This window comes from Zingiber officinale, unplaced genomic scaffold (genome assembly GCF_018446385.1).
Source record: "Zingiber officinale cultivar Zhangliang unplaced genomic scaffold, Zo_v1.1 ctg134, whole genome shotgun sequence".
Taxonomy (NCBI): Eukaryota; Viridiplantae; Streptophyta; class Magnoliopsida; order Zingiberales; family Zingiberaceae; genus Zingiber; species Zingiber officinale.
Window position 1 is genome coordinate 114,767 of NW_024589830.1, and position 20,431 is coordinate 135,197.

Here is a 20,431-nt window from a genome sequence, read left to right on the forward strand (position 1 = left end):
GAATCTTCTGGAAGGCTCGGTCGTTAGTTGTCATTCTCTCGGTTGGGGTAATGGGCCGAGAATGACGCAGGCCGGCCCATTAAGGCCGGTTCTAAATTTAAAATTTAATTAACTCTATTTAATTGCAAAAATTAATTTTAAACCAAATAATTCAGAAACAGAGAGAAATTACTCAGCAATGCAGGAGATGCAAATTACAAAGATGAAGATCCTAATTAACAGGGGAACTTAATTAAACTACATTACATAGTGATTAATTTCTCCAAAGAAGATTAAATATAGCATTAGAAACTATAATAAGAAGGAGAATTCCATAGAAGGCTCTGCTATAAAGATTTCTATGAAGGATGAATCTTGATCTCGGAGTTCATCATCATCATCATGATTCATCTTTCATACAGATCGGAGCCTTCCATGGAATTCCCGCTGGCTCGCCGTCCGCCGGCGCATGCGCACTAGCTCCGCCGCGACGACTTGCCGGCGCGGTGGAAGTCGACCAGCACCGTGCTCTTGCACTTGGGGCACTTCGGGTCCTTCTCGGAGAGCATGACGTACATGAGGCAGTGCGGGCAGCCGGCGAGCATCATCGGCGGCGACGGCGCTGCCCCCTCCGGCGACTTGCTCTCGCCTTCCTCCGACGACACGCACGAGCTCGTCGGCGACACCGACGCCTCCTCCTCGTCCTCCGTCCGAGTCGACGGCCCGCCTCGGGCTCTGCTCGGCGTCCCTGCCACGTTCACCTTCACCTCCAGCCTCGGGTTCTTGCCGCGGTTGTTCCGGCTCATCGTTCTCCGATCGAGGCCTACATGGCCACCCAAACACTCGATTAACAATATGGTTTAGCCAAGAATTAATGAAATAAAGAACAATAGAAAATTAAACCTTGAACTAACACACTTGCTTCTTCTTCACCTCAACACAAACACAGCACAACATAACACAACAGAAGAAGCGGCTTGTTGCTTCATTATATAAAGAAGAAGAGAATTAATGGAAGGGGCGATGGGTTTCCATTAATACAACAGCAGATACTTCTTTATTGCCGCTGTTAATTGCCTTCCTTCTCACTCACTCTCTCTTGTTTATTATTATTATTATTATTATTATTTCATATGAACTTAATGTTCATCTGCTCTGATAGAGAAGGAAGAAGGAGAAGGGAGAAAGGAGAAGAGGAGGAGTGGCCTTCGCAGTAAACAGAGCAGATGGGGAAATGGGAGGGTAAAAAGGTAGAGAAAACTCTGAAGACCGGGGGATTTTTGAAAGGCGGATAAACTTTACGGGGTGAAGTGAAAAAATTATAGTTTTGTTCTGATTGTTAAAATTTAGAGAAAATTACACATTCCAGTAAAAGCAATTAAGGTTGAATAATAAATGGGCATTTAAAGTTTGCAGAAGTGCCTTTTGTTTTGTATCAATGACATGGTTTCTTTCAGAATTCGAATCTGATGCTTCAGCTTTTTTTTTTCGAAGGGAGGGAGGTTTAATTGTATGCATGGCCTGTGCAGTTCGTAGGGAAATCAAGTAAATGGAATATTTCGTAGTTGAGGGAGTAAATGGGAATAAATGGGCACTGTTTATGTGTGTATATTAGTAACTGAGCTATTAAATGGCTGCTGCTTTTTGAATAAATGGTATTTATTTCCAATTAATGAAAGTTACAGCCAGTCTGGTTCATACATCCAATCTCTATTAATGACATTTATGTAATACACCCAATTCTTAAAAAAAAAACCTATTTTTTATAAAAATAATTATTATTTTAAGAACAGTAGGTGAATTAATCATTAAGCAAGGTAAAAAACTATTTTTAGTCTCTCTCTAATTTGTTTAGTTAGAGAGAGAGACAGAGAATATAAACAAACTTTCTCGAGACGATCGAGTGGTAAGTCAGCTACATGAGGATGAGAAGATTTCCTCGTGCATGGCTATTTATAGGCTTTAGGGTAAGCTCTAGGAGTTGACTTTAATTTGACTATTGGCAGGTCAATGGCCTCTGGTCAAGCTCGACAGTAATGCCATTTAATGTCCTATCTTATCGAAATCTTGATAAACAATTAGTTACTGTATATGTATAAGTAGGATGCTCCCACAATGTTGCTAAACAAAGTCTGAGCAGAATTACGAACATCTAGCTTATAAAAAAAACAGTATACATACATTCAAACTAGTGTATTACTCTACAGCTTGCAAGTTCCTACAAATACAGAAATCCAAGTTAAACTATTTAACTATGCTGCTAAGAAACAGCTGGAAAAGAAAGATTAATAAATATAGAGCATTGAAAGTCGATAACAATGATTCTGACTCGATCACATCTCATTACTGTATTAGTGAGTTAAGTGAGTATTTATAAGCAGTTTGGTGTGTCGTTCATGCAAGTGGACATCAGAAATTATGAAGGCATTGATTGATTCAAAGCTGGAAGGCTTATGGGCTTCGTCATTACTCTCTCCAGCTAGCTTTCACCATGAAGAAGGAAGTTGAGCTCTCCTGAAGGTTGAAAGCCAAACAAAATAGGTGATATCTGCTGGAACTAATTACTAAAGAATGACACACTGCAATTTGAAGATCTATCTTATCTACCTATAACACATTCATTCATGGTATTTAGGCAATCAGTTAGTCGATTTAGGGGAAAGAAAAGAGGCTGAAGGGTGTTTGTTATCTGAACGAGTGTGCATTGATAAGCCATTTAAGGGGATATCAGCAACAAGTATTTAACATGCCATTAAATAGCTGCATGATTTGAGGCTGTGAGCTGTGATCGCTCATGCTTAAATGTTCTTCCTCTCTTTTCTTTCTCCCCCACTGCAGAGGCCAGACAGAAATAATCAACTACCATGGCCGGCTTAGTAATGGCAGCCGATGCCGCTTGCCTGCCTCCGCAGATTAGGCAAATTCTCCGGCCGGCCGGCCGGCGACTTTGTAACTCTTGGGAGGAGGAAGCATCAGCGGCATCTGGAGCGAGTGTTAGGGATGAGTTTGTGGAATTGACATGGATGAGAGGGTGAAGGTTTGTTTGTTCACAGCTGAATTAAGTGAGTGAGGGTGGGGTTGCAGCAGCTTGGTTTAAGTGCATTCAAGCTTGTGTCTGCTGAAAGGGAGAAGAGAGTGTGGCACTGGTGAGCATTAACCATGGGTTTTAATTGGAAGTCAAAGGGAATCTTGAGGAGGACAGTTCATAAAAATAAAATAAAATAAAATCAAATCCAATTCAATCAATGGCAATGTAATCCAAAGTGAGAGAATTGTGGTTTCTTACAGAGTGCTATGGTGAAAGATCAGATAGCTGAAATGAGTAGACAAGATTAGCATTGTTCTTCTTTCAAACATTTATTGCCTACAACTGAAAATTAGCAAATCGATCAGCACCAAATGCCAATAATTTCAACCAAAGAACACGTTTAATTAATTCCTCCAAAATATCAATGATAGTATAACAAAAGTAAAAAAAAAAACAAATTCCCATTCGCATACAACCCGACTGATGATATATAGACAAAAGCTACTTCTCTTTGATTGGCACTTTTTATTTTACAGTAGTTCAAGAAAAGCTGCACAATTAGCAACGATATGGATGGAGCTCAATATGATTTTCCAGCCTTATTTGTCACGAATAATGAGCATTTAGGATCTCCTGATATACAATGTCAACGAAATCATCATTCTGGCAAAAAGAAAAGATTTTAATTACTATTAACTCTAATCCATAATCAATAAGAACTGACTCCAAATAGATAGGTAGATTATAATCAATGGAAATGAAATAAGAACAAGGCTCCATGAAACTTTTTATTGTGTGGCTAAAAAGTGGAAGATTTTGCCAAACCCAAAGCCCAACTTAAAATAAAGAAAGAAACTCAACTCAAGTCAGTTTCTCTCTCATGATTTTTAGTGTCTACGATTTTGGCTTATGGAGAAATGTTTTATTTCTGCATTTCCAAATATTGGGCAAGTCAAAAGATATAGCTTGAATAGGGCAAATGACATCTGCTATCCAAAAGGGGAAAACATTTTCTCAAACAAGAGGGACCAAAGAATAAAATGCAAGTATGTACTGACAAATAAAATGGGAAGAAATTTACCTGAACAATCCTCAATAGTGCATCACGGACTTTGTCTCTTGTGATAACTGGTTCGAAATTTTGAGGAGCAAGAGATGCAGATGGAGACGGTGGTGGAAAGGGTTGAAGAAGGGGAGTTCCATATGGTTGCTGCATTGTTACTGGAGGACGGAGGGAAGGAACAGCAACTGGAACAGAAGATGGCACTAGAGGCATTAGCAGTGCAGCAGGAGGTGAAAAGTATGAAGGCTTAACCAGATTTGTCGCATGGCTGCTGCTTCCATTTCCAGATTCAAGATTATCCAAAGTTGACATTAGAGGAGTGGATGACGTTGAAGGAATAGAAATTGACTGAACAGTTGGCAAAATAGATGGATTGAAGCTTGATGCCTGAGTAGTTACAGGAACTGGTGCAGAAGCAAGAGTTGGCTGGCCATGGATTGCTGCATTTGTTGCAATTCCAATGTTCACGGCATTCTAAAAATTTATAAATAAATAAGTCCTATGTCAAGAATGGTTGGTTATTAAACAAAATTTTCTGAAGCGTGATGCACATAAATCGTTAAATTTAGAGAAGTAGCTAAATGTTAATAGCCCAAGTAGGAATAAGTGTTAATAGCATAAAAGTAGTAATTTTTAAAAAAAGTTTTAATCTATAGGAAATATGATGGAAGGAACTATTTAGCAGAAACATACACTGAAGAAGTTCACAAATGCGTCCTCAGGAACTTCAGGAGTTGACATAGCAACTGATGTCGGCTCAAGAGAACCTTCCATGACTGATGTAGGTATAGCTTCAAGCTCCTCAAAGTCACTGCTATAAGAAGAAAAATGCTCATGGAAACTGCCAAGACGATAATCTCATCAATTACCATATATTGGGCAAAAGGCGATAACGCTCGCCCCCAGCGTCCCCGCCGTACCTTGCCCAAGGCCATCACGAGAGAGGTTAATCACGGTAACCGGAAAAGCTAGTGCGCAGTGGGAAGAGGGACACGGGGACCAGGGATTTACGCCCTGACTATCCCGCGATTCGAACCCACGATCTCATTGGGCAATCTTCTACGCACTAACCACTCCGGATAACCCCGTGGGGCTCATCAATTACCATATATGCAAGCAATTGGAAAGGAGAGAAGATTATCACCATGATGCAAGCATGTGAAAGGAGAAGAGACATGAATTAAGAAAAAAAATCCATCATTTTACAAAAGGGACACCCAAAGTTGCAGAATATTCAAAGGGCACACTGCCCTTTGGTAATAACCAAAAGGGCGCACCTGCTCGAGTGAGTCCCCTCAAATGCCCTTCGTCCACCCTGCTTCATCGAATCCATTACCACCCAAATTGTGAAAGTGATGTTGGTCGACCAAAAGTGATGTCTATCGACTACAAATGTAAATCGACTGAAAGTGTTGCCAATCAACTGAAAATGATGTCAATTGAGTGATTAGTCAATTGGAAGTCACTCTAGTTGGGCCAATGTGATTCCAGTCAATTGGTCATAGCTGGCATGAATTCAACCCTCTAGGAGTGCAACAATATCAATTTAACATGAATCTGAGACCTCTTGGACCACCAAACACTCTTGGTAAAAGTTTGACTAGTCGACCTTCTAGTCGAATGACATCACTTTTAGACAACTGAATAATCAATTGGTGGTTTGGACTACAATAAATCTGATGAAGCAGGTTGGAAGAAATTTTTGTTGGAAAACCAATGAAAGCAAGTGTGCTTTTAATAAATTTGGAAGTAGGGCGTGCCCTTTAGGAAATCTAAAACCTACTCATGAAACATAAGTTGATTTACACTACTGGATCACTGCAACTAAGCATTAAGTATTAAGTCAATTCATGGTCAATCGCTGAGATTTTCCAAAACAGGAAAAGAGCCTATCTATTGTCAACATGGGATGGTTGCATTGCCGAAAAATAATAGTATCACTCCAATAAGAAGATGACAAAATTATAAAAGGGTGCTGCATCACCAAAAGGTTATGAGAAATACCTTTTAGAAGTTACCTTAGGCTTTGAAGGTACTTTAGAATAAGCATTTAGTATCCTGAATTTAGAAATGTATCAGCATAATGTATCATAATAAATGCAATTCAAAATGCAGCATACATTTAATGCACAATAAGCTTCTCAATTTGGTGAAGAGACTCTCAAGGTGTATAAATACACATTACAAAACATACACACATAAGGACATCGACAAAGAATAGAACTGAATAGCATATGCAATAGTAATTATTGGTGTACAAAAGCAAAACTGATAGTTAATGGACTAGGAGTGGCAACTGTTTATACATTATAAAAAATGATCATGTTCATCTTCCTATTTATGTATAAAATAATAAAATGTTTATCTATGAAATAATAAATAGGAAGTGTTGGAAACAAAAATGGAACAACGTATATTGACATATGCCAATAGCCAACAGAGCAGGAATAGCTTGAAATGCGTCATAAGAAATAGAAGGGTAGAAATATAATTAAGATCCATTAGATGATTACCTTGTTCGAGTGTGTAAGTATGCTTAAGCTTTGATTCAAAAAGAAGAAGTATGTTTAAGCTTGTTTATTTTTATTATTCAATGTATATAAATGTGCTCTTATCGATATGAAGCTTGTTTGCAAAAAATTTGATTCATTTATAATGAACAATGCAATCCTAAAAAATATCACGCATCCAAGGCATAGTTGATATGCAAATAATGTTTCCACCTCGTGTTAAGTTACAGCCTTATTTTCACCATTAGCAAGGGACTCAAAATAATAGATAACACCTAGAATACAGAAAACAAACTTCAAAAATGGGCATCTGAAATAAATCTCTGCAATTCAACAGCAAGTGTCAAAATGACTTCTCTAAGGATTTCCTTGGTTGACCCTTCCTTAATTATGTTTATTGTCAAAAGGCCAAATCAAACATACACTAATTTGACGAGGTTGAATCCTTCTTGGGGAAAAAGGCTCAAACAAAAAGACCAAATTAAATCAAAGTAAACTAAATTTAGTTCAGGTGTCTGGTATTCAATTTTATTGTATATATTTTACTTTTACAATATCGAGCACACTTGGTTTAATTTGCTAGAGTCTCAATGAGACTGACTTATCGTAAAAGGCCATAAAAAGAGACCATGTCTCAAATTATTATTATTATTATTATTATTTTGCAATAACCTGCTTTAAGTCAATTAAAATATAATGGTATAAGCAAAAATATTCTCGAAGAAATTATCAAAAGTAAAATGTCACATCAGAAATCACTTTAGCAGCACCTCGAAAAACAAAATTTAAATTAGTACCTGGCAAAAAGATTTGCCACTGCTTCACAATCAGGTGAATTATAAAACCATATGCCATTGACTTCTTGAGCTGCATTTCGGTATAAAAGATATGGAACCTGAACTTCGTACTCAAAATCTCCCAAAAGATTCTCAACTAGATTAGCTGCTAATCAAAAGAAGCAACATAAGAACACATCATAAATATTGGCATTATCATGGAAGGATAAATTGACAACATCCAAAAAATATATATATTAAATAACATGTAACATGAATGGATTCTATATCTCCAATTGCCAAGTATCGGATCAATTTTCCCCGCATTAACCTAACTTAATTTTCCCCAACGCCACTTGGTCAAACTCATCTAGGGCACAATTGCACCAACATAAGGAGCATAAAGCTGAAAAAAGATGTATTTGAAATTTGTTAACTGCTAAAGGAACATCTTCTATCGCAAGACAAATACACCCAATCTTCTCATCCCTATATTATTTGTATCCTCATCCTTCCTGGCCTCCTCCAAGGACAAGTTATCAAAGATATGAAGAAATAAGGTAGGCACATCACTCTTCTCTAAGCCACTCTATCATAAGACCTTTAAAACCTTGGTCAGTTTGCTTAACATGCCTTTTCATATAGGTCAACTATAGTAGAATTACTGGACTACCATACACAACCTAGAAAAATATTGACCCAAGTAAAACGCCCATGAAATCCTACAACTAAAGTTTCCAATTATGCCTAAGGGAAGTAGCTTTTAACTACTAATAGTTTACATGACTATAGCCATTCGAAACACTAAATAATTGATAATAAAAAAATGCCAGACAATACTAAAACTTCATTAATTAACTTCAAGAATGTTACACTAATAACATGGACTGATTATTCACCTGTATTACGCCTATTCATCACGATGAACTGAAACCTGGGTTGTGCATTCCTGCACGTAAACATGTACAATCAATTGGGTTGTACTTAATAATTGTCAATAGCAGAATCAACAAAATTTATGCCAACGAAATATCGGTTACAGCAATCATTAAGTCTAAAAAAATTAAGGTTCTACTCAAAGTTCAGCAGTTGAAGGGGGCAACTTAGATCCTACTGATCCACACAAATTCTCTAAAAGAGACAGCAACACGAACAAGGAAATCTAGGTATCATTAAACCGTAAGTCTCAATCGTATCAGCGGAAGTGTCAGAATGGAAAACGGAAAAAAAAAAAAAAAAAGGGTAAAGGTGATCACGGAATGAAATTCGAACAAAATTTGTTTTTTTTTTTTAAACATGGAATACACGGGAAGCGAGATTCCGAGTTACCTCTTGACAACGAATAGGGATCCTTCGACGTCTTTACGGTTCTGAAGGGAAACAAAGCAAAAGAAACCTAGATCAAATAAAATTAAACCAACCAATGGGCATCCAAAATAATCGAACAAAAAAGAAGGAAATTTTTCAGCGCAGTCGTACCCACTGGTTAAGCTCGATGTTGAACTCGTAGACGGTGACATGGGCAGCGGTCATGAGGATCTCCTCCACGAAAGAGTCGATCCGCTGGAGTACTGTGAGGTTGTGGACCTTGGTGCTGTTTTGGTCAAGATTCGGCATCAATTTCCCGTTCTGCGTCATCCTCCTAGCACTCGACCAAACCCTAAATCCAGAAGAACCCTAGAAGCAATTCGAGCAAACGTGAACAAGACGAAACAGGAATTGCACGACGGAGACAGAGATCAATCGAGGGCGTGCGAATTTGCCGGATAAGGGTAAAAATGACAATAAAAGTTAATTTATTAAAAAAAATTATGTAGTGATCTCTAAGGTTTAATTAATTTTAAAATGTACCTCAATTGTTTTTAAAAATATTATATTTTATAATTTATTTCAATTCTATTTTGTCTATATCACTATTTATATTTAAATAAATTTTATTTTATTATTATTAATTAAGTTTTTTTTATTTTCCACTTTCTTATTTAATAAGTATAATTTTACATCACTTTATTAATTTTTTTTAATATAAATCATCTTAAATATGTCCCTTATGATTTTTTCTCACTAAGTATAATATTAACATCTTCTTTTTATATACTCCCTCATAATCCAACATTTTAAAAAAAATACTTTATTATTCCAACATTGTAGATTTAATTATAATTTTATAGAATTGCTTTTTAAATTTTAAAAATCCTGTATTATCATACAAGATATCTAACTCTCTTATTTATTTCAACCAGGCTACTGCAGAATAGGAATAATAGCATAAATAATATTATTTTCATAAAATAAAAACTAGAGAAGGGTTAATTTTTAAGAGATTATGATGCCTTATTTTTTTAGTGTTATGATATATTTTTTGATGAAATAATTAAGGTTTTATTTTTTTATTTAATTATATAAAAAATATAATTATTATTTTATTTTAATTTAAAATTGAAGTAGACGAGAAGGGTGTTTCATATTATCTTTCTCGTTTAACTCCTATCGCAATTTTGTCTGGCGAGAAGGGTACTTGACTGGCCGTGCTCAAGTACACTGTACACTTGATAAGATCTCCTAGATCCGTTGACTTGAGTGGTAGTCAAGATTAAACCGCGTCGTTAACTTGACTCCATCGTGCTCCAGCTTAATTAGTACTGGACCTCACTTTCGGACACTTGATATTATTTAACTAATTAATTGATTATCGTTAAACTAAGTAACTTAAACACGAATGGCAGCTGGACTTGAGCTGTAATGACAACAACCCGCGCAGAATCTTTCCACCGTTAGTCAATCTAAGAACAAACACAGGTCAACGCAACTTAATGCTGGTCCATTTATAGCCGTTTTTCCACACACCCACGCGCACTCAGTCTGACAGTCTACGCGCTTTAAAAATATTTTTTATTTCCGCAATTCAATTTTGTCAAATTCGAAGATTTATTGATTTTATTGATCAATTCCTCAATAAGTAAGTAGGAAAAGCAATCAAATAGAATTCTTGTTAGATTTATTCGGACCCACTCCAGAAACGTGCCATGAAAGAATAATTGGCGTCGACGTCGTTCTCGCCGGCGCCGCCACGCTGTCCCACGCCTAAACATTGCTGCGAGCCTTCGCCGGCGATGCCGTCCGATGATATAGAACTGTCGTGAGAGACGGGTGCAGTAGACGCCGTAGGGGCGGTGACCGCCGCCGCCACCTCCTCCTCGTCTCCCTGCGCCGCCGCCGCCGGACGGCGATCAAACGCCCTTATGCTGCCCGATTGGGTGTACACCCGGCACACACTGAACTCGCTGCGAAGCTACATGAAACAGAGAAGGAAATCGATCGATTAGCTGGATCGAGCGCACGTCGTCGTCAAATTGATCGCAGATAGATCTGATGGAGGATCATAATTAATTTATGATTACCCTCGGCGGAACGGCGCCGGCGTTGTCGGCGGAAGGCTGCTCGAGGGCTCGGTACTCGTTCATCTTCCACTCGGTCTTGGCGCCGGTGGGCGCCCTGCCCCGGTAGAACACCATGGTCCTCTTCACGCCCAGCGCCCGGTTGGCCGACGAGAACACGAGGTTCGGCGAGCCGGTGGCCTTCCAGTACCCCGACGGCGTGGTGCGAGTGGGCCGCCCGCCCTGCGCCTCCCGCTGATGGCGCGGGCAGAAGAAGATCCACTGCACCCCGTCCCCTCTGCACGCCTCTCCCGCCATCGCTGTAAAATAGAATAATTAAATATGTGTATATATCAATCGTCTTAGGAAGGGTAGTCTTAGTTCAACGGTAAAATTGTTATTTTGTAATAAAAAAATCATGAATTTAAATCTTGTAAATAATCTTTTGTAAGAAATAAAGTAAGACGGCGTACTATGGATCATTCTCAAAAACTTGCATAGCGTAAATTTCATACACCGGATTACTTTTTTTATATATCAACCCTAACAAGCTAGTTAGCTAGAAGCCATCATCCAATATAATAGCATTATTACCAGGGAGCTGCCAAGGATCGAAGCAGTAGACGTCGACGACGGGGACGACCAGCTCCATGTCTCGCCGGCGATTCTCGAGCTTGTTTTGGAGGAAGAAGCCGATCAGCTCTTCCTCGGTGGGGTAGAAGCGGTAGCCGAGGGGAAGGATGGAGCTCATCCTGGCAGCCAGTCGGTCGGCGGTTCAGAGGTGGTCGTTACGTGGGCAGGTGGGTATATATATATATAGGAGAGATTTGGACGTGGAAAAAGAACGTCAACGGTTAAGTCATGGCCACTGTGCATACGTGGAGCTTGTAGTGTGGTTCTGCACATACGATGCCCTGGACTGGGTCAACATGACGACGTTGCGAATCTTGTTTTAACTTTTACGCGGTGGACCCGATTAAATATTATTATTTTTTAAATATAATCCAATCAGATTTAATCGAAATGTAGTGTGCAACTGCTAGTCATGCGTCTCAATTTGTCCGCTGTGTAATTTGGAAAAAAAAAAAAGAGATTGAAGGAGATAGTGGGAGTGGTGGTCAAGGTGTGCTAATGACGTTCATGATGATTTCCAGGCAGGATCCTTACGGATCAGGATGATAACAATTTATTGGTTGATTTAAGTACACCCTACTTGTTTAACAGGTGAAATTTATGTAAATCGATCAATCAGTATAGTGGTTTATCCTATACCTCGCACGCTCTTGGAAAATAAGAGAGATGGACTGCGTCAAGATGAAGTGTTTGTTGATCGCTTCCACACGTACGTCCTTCGTCCTCCAAATTCTCGTCTCGACGTCAAAACAAACGACATGTTTATTTATCTTTTAGGTGGAATTCAGTAGGTTATAAGTGGGATCTAAACTCCATCGTCGAACTTGGTCTGCCTTTGTGTTATTCAAATTTAATTATTTAGTAAGATAATTAGGTCATATTAAAATTGAGTTTAAAATAAACTAAATTATTTGGAAGTTTTATTTAAGTTTGGTTTGAGTTTATTTTTTAATTGATAGTGAATTAAATCTCAATACAAACTTATTTGATATTACAAATATTAAAAAATTTAAATTTAATTTAAAGAATTATTTGTTTATCATTTCAAGGAAAAAATATGACCCGGCTCCACTGAATTTTTCCATCGGCATTAAGATAAATCGAGAAGTACTCGCGACGGATGACCAAGAAATCTAGCATCTTTTAATTACACGCCCCATTTAAAAAAAAATTATAAATTTATCATAATTAGAAATCTAACTACAAGTGTCTAAATGATAATCTAAATACCTGCAACTATACCATCATCCCGAGACTATTTATCATTTTAACAAAAATGGCACATGAGCACTTAATGCTAAGTTGGATAGCCCCCCACATTGAAACTCCCAACTGATCTGCAAGTTCCTGAATGTCCATTGCTTCTCTTTTAACAGTGTGATTTGGGTTTGGATCACTTCCCCGTACCTGGCCAGCTCTGTCGAATGACAAGAAAACAATTGATGCAAAACGAGTGTTGTTCTGAAGTTTCACATGATCAATATTTCTTTTCCCTGAATTATTATATTACTCCTGCAACATTATTATATTTCATTTCCCTGAATTTAATCATACTTGCAATAGATGAAAAAGGACACCCCCTTCCGACAATTCTGTCACATTTAGACGAATAGGAAATGAACAACACGTTCACCATCAAACTACAAAGACAACTAGCATTAACTAAAATGTTCTTCAGGCAACTAGGTTCTATTCCATTGAGTGTAAAAACATCAGCATGATGTGCTTATTCACTTCATTTCATCGCAGACCAGTAAGTCCAGGTAAGTTCATATGAGCTTAACAAGAAAGCAGATATCTTGATGAAAGGTTTTCAGTTGCATAGACTTGAGGAACTATATAAAGGTGCTCCTTCCACCAAGGCTTGTCCCTATCGTTATAGGATAAAGTGGCATCAGGACATCTGTGTTCCTGCAGGGAGTGAAAAATATGAACAAGTTAATCAGCTTTGAGGAGAAGGGAGAATGAACTGTTCTAGTGAAACGTCTAGTCCTAACCAAGTAAACTGCATTCTGGCTGCAACTTACAAGCTTCTTCTCATGTTGCGGTAACAGCAAAACAGATCTTTTCAGTAGCCAGCCTGCATGACGATCCAGAGCACCGGAAACAAAATGCTAGTAACAACTGCATCAGATGTGCAGGGACCATAGAAAATCCAAGGAAGCTACGATCCAGAGTCATTGGGTTCCATTAATTGTGACTTGGCCACCTCCTTGGTTCCATTTGCCTGTGATACTCCTGCCAGCTTGTGTCATTTGTTATGAAGCTCAGAAATTGTGCTGGCAGGCACAGGCATGCCCTAGCCCCTTAACGGGGCCGGGCCAATCCAAACCTTGAGTCAGGTTGCTGCAGATGAGCCTACAAGAAAAAACCCAGCAATACTTTATAGAAATTCAGAAATAAATGGAATTTTAAAAATGGATTCCACAAAATGCTAAGACTCAGCTCCACACAAATACAGCAAATCAGCAACTGGTTTCATGTAAATGACATGTAAGGTAAACTTCAGAAACATTTTGAACCTCAAAGATCTTAAAAGTATGATGAATGATTAACCCATTGTAAAAAACTACCATTGCACCATCAAATTTTGGCCATTAAATTAACAAATTCAGCAATCAATTAAAAAGTATACTGATCAAGATATGTTTTTTGTAGCCTTAGATTACCATGAAAGATCTCTTGTAAGCTAAATAAGCAAAGATGAAAGAAGAAAAGGGCAAGTCAAAGAGTACCTGTGTGAAAGTTTGAATGGGTCCATTACGATGAGGGAAAGACATTCCAGGATGTGTAGGCACAGAATATTGAGACGAGTTTATGTAGAGGGGTGCAGTAGAGTGAGCTCGGGCAGGGTTGGAACTGTATGGCGGCATCATGCTTTCAGGAGGACCAAACTTAGGGACTGGAGGTGATAATCGTGGTCCAAGTAGATGTGAAGGGATGGGCCCACGTTGGTGGTCCAGAGGAGTTTGCACTAGGTGACCAGATCCAAGCTGTGGGAATTCTGTATTGTAGGTAACAGTGGGGGAATACAGTGGCTGAATAGCATAAGGTCCATTGAATCCAAAACCAGGATCAAACCTTTGCATGCACCTGAAAAATGGCATATAAGAAGTTCTATGTAACTTCTATTGTAATTTGGAACAAAGTAAAGATGAAGAAATTCAATTCAACTGAATTCCTCAATTTTCTTTCAGCAGAAATCAGGCTGATCCACAGAGAAATAAGGTCTAAATCAGGATCAGCTAGGCCAAAAATCTCTGGTATCAGCTTAAACCTACATTGGTAGGATCACCACATAGAAAGTAGAAAGAAATGGGAAATAAGAAGATCAAAGCACAATAATTTTTTTTTATACGCCAGATAATAGTATACAAGTGCCTACTAGTTAATAACATATAATGTAATTATCATTTTGAACCAAAGATAAATAATTTTGAAAAACTTAAATATCCATAACAAGACCAATTTTCAAAACTATGATTGAAAATTAACAGTGAATCTTAAATGATTATGTTAGATAATCAGTATTAAGTAGATATATCTATAAACTTTGCAAAAATCATTTTTTTAATGCAGTATATAACATGTTCACTAATTAGTTATCAATTAAATAATATCAGATATTGATATGAGGTTATAGTAATAATAATTTCAGATTATCAATCATCTCAAATAACATCACATGATTAAAAATATCCTATGCTGCAATTAATAATAAATTCGTTCAGGAACAATTGTGTTTGATATATTAATATTTCATCTATTTTAATAGCTTTACAGTTTATGCATTACAAAAAATAAAAATGTAGCTTACATACATGTACATTATATTTGATGACATTAATTAGTAAATAATATTGATAAATAAGGTTAAAAGAAGACCAACTATTCGTCATTCAGTTCTAATTCTTCTCACTGTTGCACTTCCTTTCTGATCTGTTGTATATACTAACACATGTACACTAACACCTTTCTCTGGATTATCTTTAATTTAAAGTCTGCTGTTATGGTGCTCTTCTTGGCAAGCAACTATTAACAAGTAGGATGCTCTCCACAGCAAGCAACTGTCTTTCATGCCAGCTACTAGATCTTCTCTCTTTTATCCTTTTTCAGATACCTTCTACATATTTTTGACAAAACAATCAGAATCCTCTAATCTCCCATGGATCCACCTTTACTTTGTCTCTTGTGAGGTTTATCTTGTTCAGTTTTGGCCATATTCAGTTGATTTTGCACCGACCACTTGTATCCAATTTCTCAAACAGAGAGAGAGAGAGAGTATTTGCCTTGATTAATTTCAAACCAAATCAGCAGATTGAGATCAGAGTTGAAAACCTATGGTGGAAATTAGATAACAAAAGGCATATCTTTTCGTTTTTTTCTTTTTCTTAACTTTAGACTACAATATCTTCACACTCCCTTCCCTCCAGGTAAAAATCAGCAGATTGAGATCAGAGTTGAAAACCTATGGTGGAAATTAGATAACAAAAGGCATATCTTTTCGTTTTTTTCTTTTTCTTAACTTTAGACTACAATATCTTCACACTCCCTTCCCTCCAGGTAAAAATAGAAATGCATTCTACCAATGAGCTTCAAGAAGTGAAGCTCTAAATCATGATTAAGCTTACAGGTAAAGTTCTAATCACACTCATGGAGTTGAGTGGCAACGCCAAGATACATATGATTTTGATAAGAAATCATAGAGATTCAAAATTAAGTGGCAAAATTGATTAATTTTCTTTTAATGCAAATATAAAATAATTCTTGCAGCTTTTTTCTTTCCTATTTTGATGAATTAAGTTGTTATAAAAAACACTGTTTACTGGAAAATATATATTTCAATAGAAAAAAAGTACCACCTAAAATGTATAGAAAAGACACAAATGAAGGGTAGGCATGATGCCAAAGATATGCCATGAAAATGCAGTCAAATTTTAAAACAAAATATCAAAAATGGAATGTTTTTTCTTGCACAAAAGCAACAGGTGATGGCTTTACAATGGCAATGAAAATACATGAATAATTTCCAAAAAAGAATATTAATGATGGTAAAATTTACTTAACCGAGGGTATAATTGACACTAAAATGCAGTCAAATTTTAAAACAAAATATCAAAAATGGAATGTTTTTTCTTGCACAAAAGCAACAGGTGATGGCTTTACAATGGCAATGAAAATACATGAATAATTTCCAAAAAAGAATATTAATGATGGTAAAATTTACTTAACCGAGGGTATAATTGACACTAACAGCTTAAAGTGCCTAAATCTACACTAGCCTCATCTCGTCTAATATTAATTTGATCTGAGCCTGCGTACAAAGAAGAGGCACAGTAGGTTCCAATCCATGTCTGTAACATGGATGTGTAAAGCATAAATGTATGTTAATCAGCAGATTGTTTACCAAAAAACAAAATAATTGTACCTGTCATAGCTTCTATCATAGTCAGGATCCTTACTATCCACATCACGGTCGCGGAATATAGCAACTTTATTGTTCACCTTTGGTCTACTAGCAACTGGATCTCTCTCTATCTTAATTCTGCTTACTCTGCTGCTACTTGAAGCAGAATCACTGGAAGTCCTTCCATGATAATTTCCAGATCCTTCAATCACAGATTTTTTGTCTGGCCTTGCAGATAGAAATGTGTCTTTAATAATATCGGGTAACTTTATTTTGTCTTCTTGACCAGAAACTGTACTCATGCTCTCATTGCTATTGAATATGCGGGCACGTGCTCGGTTATACTCTTCTTTTCTTTCTTCAACACTTTTTTGGTAATTAGTTCTAGATGACTGGGAATTTGCATTTCTTATATTTTGTGAATGCTGCTTAGGCCTTTGCTTGATTGCGACTTTAAGCAGGCCACCATTATCTTCTTGTGGTAGATTGACAGGAATATCAGCAAGACGAACTGGAGGTAGCCTACAGTTCATAGAAGATTTACAAAGCAAAATTCCAGAACCAGATCCATCTGGCATGCTATTGTCAGGTATGGCAATAGATTGAAGGTAATAATGTTGAGCAACACGGTGTGCAGCTAATCTAAGGTAAGAATTTGGGAGTTCCTGAAATTCCAGTTGATGTTGAGTAGGATCACGAATGAACTTCTCAACATCTTGTTCCATCCTCAAAACTGACAAGATATTTGATTCAAAATTAGATGCATGATAGAATGCAACAAAAAAAGGAAATAAACTAAATATAAAAAAGTAACCAACTGAAACACTTACATTCCATGAAAACAACAGAAACATAACAAATTAATTACTCAGTCCTATCTAATGGTTGATTGAGAGACCGCTACCCTACAATTCCAAGTCCAAATACCAAGTCTAAACTTTCCAAGTAATTCACAACCACCCAACAGCAGAACTAGTCAAACAAGAAACATGAAACAATCTTTTAAAAAGTTGACAACAAAAACTGATCAAATTGTAAGGAAAAAATTATAGCTTAAAGATATCTGCTCGAAATCTCAATTCAAGAGTCATTGACACTCGCCAGCTTCGAAGAAGATAAAGCTTACTCGCCAGTCGCTCCCGGGGCTTCTCCAAAGCCTCTCGAAGGAACTGATCCACCTGGCTCGCCGAGTCCACCGGGACACCTCCAACTTGATCGGAAGAATCGAACGAGGCAAGTGGCGGGGCTGCAACCGCCACTTCCTCTTCCTCCACGGAGTCAGGTGGCGGACTCGACGAGGCTGAGCTCTTCTTGGTGGAGAGAAGGAGCCGGCTCATGCTGGCGTCAAGATCCGCCATCTCCCACGAGTCCGGGGCGCTGGGGTCGTCCACCGAGCCCTCCATGGCAAGGCAAAGAGGGCAGAGCCGCTCGCTAGCGCATGCAAAGATGAAGACAAACCCTAATACAAATCGCGGCAAAGTCCATGGACGGAGAGGAAGGAGGCCGAGGATGGAACGCTAGGGTTTGGAATAGGTAAAGGGAACGCCGACGAGGAAGAAAGGGAATTAGGGAAGGAATCCAAAGGGAGAGGAAAAAATCATGACCGGCGACTTTTATAGCATCGGTACAATTCGGTGGTCAAAGAATTAAAAATAATTCCGAGCGCTCTTTCGCGTCAATACATAATTTCTTTGATTTCACATTTAAACCCCATAATTATAAATAACATAAGACTTAAATATATATATAAATAAATTAATTCTAAAATCATTAATCTTATATTTTCTTGAATTATTTATATTATTAATCTTATCTTTTAGCAATTTTTTTATATATTAACAAAACAATTTAAGCAATATATTTGTCGGGTGATCCACATTCTTTTTATTCGAGGAAGATTTTAAAAATTCATTATTTACTCTATTCATCCTTCTTCATGAATTAAGGTAGGTAGGTAAAATATTCTTTATAATTTATTTATTTATATTTTATCATAGGACCAATAATACTGACCACTTAGGGTGAATGATATATTCCTCTTTTACTCTAATGAATTAAGGCATGTCGTCCGGATTGATGCAGTTGTTACTTGAGTATTTGTTTCAATAGGTTTTGGAATTAATTCCCATAAAATTCTCCATGTACTATGTCACTTGAGTTTAACGATATCACCTTTTGCTGTAATGAATTAAGACATATCTATTATTGTGTGGTGTCATATCAAATATTTTGGTACACAAACTCGTTCAACATCTATAAGCCCCCATGTTATAGTCAAGTTAGTATTCAAGTGATAGACTTGTTTCATTAGACATAAGTCGATTCTCATGGGTTTATTCTTATGAGAATTAAATATCCTCCCATTTAGGACACATGCATTAATTAGAGAATAACACAAATATAATGCAAGAGGTCAAATTTACTTGGTTACAACCCTTGGGTTGTTAGTTCAAAACTATGAAAAATTTCCACTAAGATATCCTCGTTGGAAATGACTCGAAGATGCAGAAACCTCTTACACCAATTGAGCACAATGGGAATAACAAAATTGAAAGACAATATATTTGAATGTGTGTTATCTTTATTATATGAGTTTCAGTTCTATTTATAGTCTTCATCTCAATCTGACTGTTTGCTTATGTGACCCTCTTCGATCGATCGTATACTCCTAGTTGTCTATATTTGTTGAAACATGATCCAGCTGGCAACCGCCCTCTAACAATTCTAGATGGCTCCTCGCTCTCAGATCGCTCGAAGATTCTCCGATTAGCAACCTTAGACTTGATCATTTCACTTTGTCACCTTGCGCAGTTTTCCTTCCAGCTCCGCATCTCTCAGATACACCAAACCCTTCCGGCTCACTCCTGTGCATCCTTCTCATTCTGCCAAAGTACTTTTTCGTGGCTCGTCGTATCTTAGATGCACAGAGTTTGTTGGCTCTCTTCTCGTGTCATCTTTCTCGTTCGCGTACGTCTTCTGCCAGGGTTTAACATTTCCAATGCTCTTTAGCCATCAGATACCTATATGTTTTATTAAGTTTCTATACACTTAGACATACAGATAAAACACAATATGACATATAGGGCTGTTAATGAACCAAGCATTCGTGAACAAGCTTGGTGTTCGGCTTGATAAGAGATTGTTTATGTTCGTTCAATATACATAAGATTAATTAAACAAACAAGCTTGAACAGCTCGTTAAGCTAAACAAACAAGCTTGAACACATATGTGTTCAGTTCGTTAATGTTTGTGAACAATGTTCGTGAACAATGTTCACGAACCATATTTATTAATAAAACTCTTTTCAATATGATAAATAAATAATAAAATAAAATAAATAAATAAATAAATTTAAATTATCAATATTAATAACCAATCAAACAATTAAAAGTTTCAAACAAGCTTGAATTGAGAGCTTGATAACATCTAAACGAACCAAGCTCAAACCAAGCTCAAGCCAAGCTCGAACCCAGCTCAAGCCAAGCTTGAATTGAGAGCTTGATAACATCTAAACAAATCAAGCTCAAGCCAAGCTTCAAACAAGCTCAAGCTCATAAAAAATAAACCAAGCCAAGCTTGAACACTCATTTCAAAAGCTTGGTTCATTTTAAGCTCGGCTCAGCTCGATTATCTTATCAAACAAGCTTGAACACCCCA

General features: G+C 37.3%; 4 protein-coding genes across 8 annotated transcripts; all 4 read right to left on the reverse strand.

The window, feature by feature from the left end:
• Positions 1 to 150: 150 nt before the first annotated feature.
• Positions 151 to 3,348, reverse strand: LOC122036169 (protein GL2-INTERACTING REPRESSOR 1-like). 2 transcript variants are annotated; one of them, XM_042595414.1, is made up of 2 exons: positions 3,266 to 3,348; positions 151 to 802 (listed from the first exon to the last, which is right to left on the reverse strand). In XM_042595414.1, the coding sequence occupies exon 2, from the start codon at positions 783 to 785 to the stop codon at positions 456 to 458; it is 330 nt and encodes a 109-aa protein (XP_042451348.1). In that variant the 5' UTR covers positions 786 to 802; positions 3,266 to 3,348; the 3' UTR covers positions 151 to 455. The 2 variants fall into 2 exon arrangements, with proteins under 2 accessions (XP_042451348.1, XP_042451346.1); XM_042595412.1 differs by lacking the exon at positions 3,266 to 3,348 and adding an exon at positions 883 to 1,243.
• On the reverse strand, positions 2,047 to 9,133 carry LOC122036165 (mRNA-decapping enzyme-like protein). 3 transcript variants are annotated; one of them, XM_042595409.1, is made up of 8 exons: positions 8,836 to 9,133; positions 8,686 to 8,726; positions 8,256 to 8,305; positions 7,378 to 7,525; positions 6,075 to 6,128; positions 4,764 to 4,881; positions 4,089 to 4,544; positions 2,047 to 2,493 (listed from the first exon to the last, which is right to left on the reverse strand). In XM_042595409.1, the coding sequence occupies exons 1-8, from the start codon at positions 8,992 to 8,994 to the stop codon at positions 2,446 to 2,448; spliced, it is 1,074 nt and encodes a 357-aa protein (XP_042451343.1). In that variant the 5' UTR covers positions 8,995 to 9,133; the 3' UTR covers positions 2,047 to 2,445. The 3 variants fall into 3 exon arrangements, with proteins under 3 accessions (XP_042451343.1, XP_042451341.1, XP_042451342.1); XM_042595407.1 differs by lacking the exon at positions 2,047 to 2,493 and adding an exon at positions 3,389 to 3,670 and having other exon boundaries at positions 8,836 to 9,132; XM_042595408.1 differs by lacking the exon at positions 2,047 to 2,493 and adding an exon at positions 3,389 to 3,670 and having other exon boundaries at positions 7,378 to 7,522; positions 8,836 to 9,131.
• Positions 9,134 to 10,265: 1,132 nt separating this feature from the next.
• On the reverse strand, positions 10,266 to 11,514 carry LOC122036185 (NAC domain-containing protein 90-like). The gene is made up of 3 exons (XM_042595435.1): positions 11,328 to 11,514; positions 10,758 to 11,053; positions 10,266 to 10,648 (listed from the first exon to the last, which is right to left on the reverse strand). Exons 1-3 carry the CDS (start codon positions 11,482 to 11,484, stop codon positions 10,355 to 10,357), a joined length of 747 nt encoding a protein of 248 aa, XP_042451369.1. The 5' UTR covers positions 11,485 to 11,514; the 3' UTR covers positions 10,266 to 10,354.
• A 1,391-nt stretch (positions 11,515 to 12,905) lies between these two features.
• Positions 12,906 to 18,371, reverse strand: LOC122036152 (R3H domain-containing protein 2-like). 2 transcript variants are annotated; one of them, XM_042595378.1, is made up of 5 exons: positions 17,900 to 18,371; positions 16,795 to 17,506; positions 14,102 to 14,459; positions 13,394 to 13,724; positions 12,906 to 13,277 (listed from the first exon to the last, which is right to left on the reverse strand). In XM_042595378.1, the coding sequence occupies exons 1-4, from the start codon at positions 18,174 to 18,176 to the stop codon at positions 13,674 to 13,676; spliced, it is 1,398 nt and encodes a 465-aa protein (XP_042451312.1). In that variant the 5' UTR covers positions 18,177 to 18,371; the 3' UTR covers positions 12,906 to 13,277; positions 13,394 to 13,673. The 2 variants fall into 2 exon arrangements, with proteins under 2 accessions (XP_042451312.1, XP_042451313.1); XM_042595379.1 differs by having other exon boundaries at positions 13,364 to 13,724.
• Between the last annotated feature and the right edge of the window lie 2,060 nt (positions 18,372 to 20,431).

What these genes read in the sequence shown, in the direction of transcription:
- LOC122036169 (XM_042595414.1), bottom strand. Translation starts at nt 785, where the DNA reads ATGAGCCGGAACAACCGCGGCAAGAACCCGAGGCTGGAGGTGAAGGTG.
- LOC122036152 (XM_042595378.1), bottom strand. Translation starts at nt 18,176, where the DNA reads ATGGAGGGCTCGGTGGACGACCCCAGCGCCCCGGACTCGTGGGAGATG. An exon ending in TATGATAGAAGCTATGACAG is followed by an intron (nt 14,460 to 16,794) that starts GTACAATTATTT and finishes GCCATTTTTCAG; the next exon opens with GTGCATGCAAAGGTTTGATC. An exon ending in CCATTCAAACTTTCACACAG is followed by an intron (nt 13,725 to 14,101) that starts GTACTCTTTGAC and finishes TTTTTCTTGTAG; the next exon opens with GCTCATCTGCAGCAACCTGA.
- LOC122036165 (XM_042595407.1), bottom strand. Translation starts at nt 8,994, where the DNA reads ATGACGCAGAACGGGAAATTGATGCCGAATCTTGACCAAAACAGCACC. An exon ending in GTGGCAAATCTTTTTGCCAG is followed by an intron (nt 6,129 to 7,377) that starts GTACTAATTTAA and finishes TTCTAAATTCAG; the next exon opens with GATACTAAATGCTTATTCTA. An exon ending in CATTTGTGAACTTCTTCAGT is followed by an intron (nt 4,545 to 4,763) that starts GTATGTTTCTGC and finishes ATAAATTTTTAG; the next exon opens with AATGCCGTGAACATTGGAAT.
- LOC122036185 (XM_042595435.1), bottom strand. Translation starts at nt 11,484, where the DNA reads ATGAGCTCCATCCTTCCCCTCGGCTACCGCTTCTACCCCACCGAGGAA. An exon ending in CGATCCTTGGCAGCTCCCTG is followed by an intron (nt 11,054 to 11,327) that starts GTAATAATGCTA and finishes TCTATTTTACAG; the next exon opens with CGATGGCGGGAGAGGCGTGC. An exon ending in CCGGCGCCGTTCCGCCGAGG is followed by an intron (nt 10,649 to 10,757) that starts GTAATCATAAAT and finishes TGTTTCATGTAG; the next exon opens with CTTCGCAGCGAGTTCAGTGT.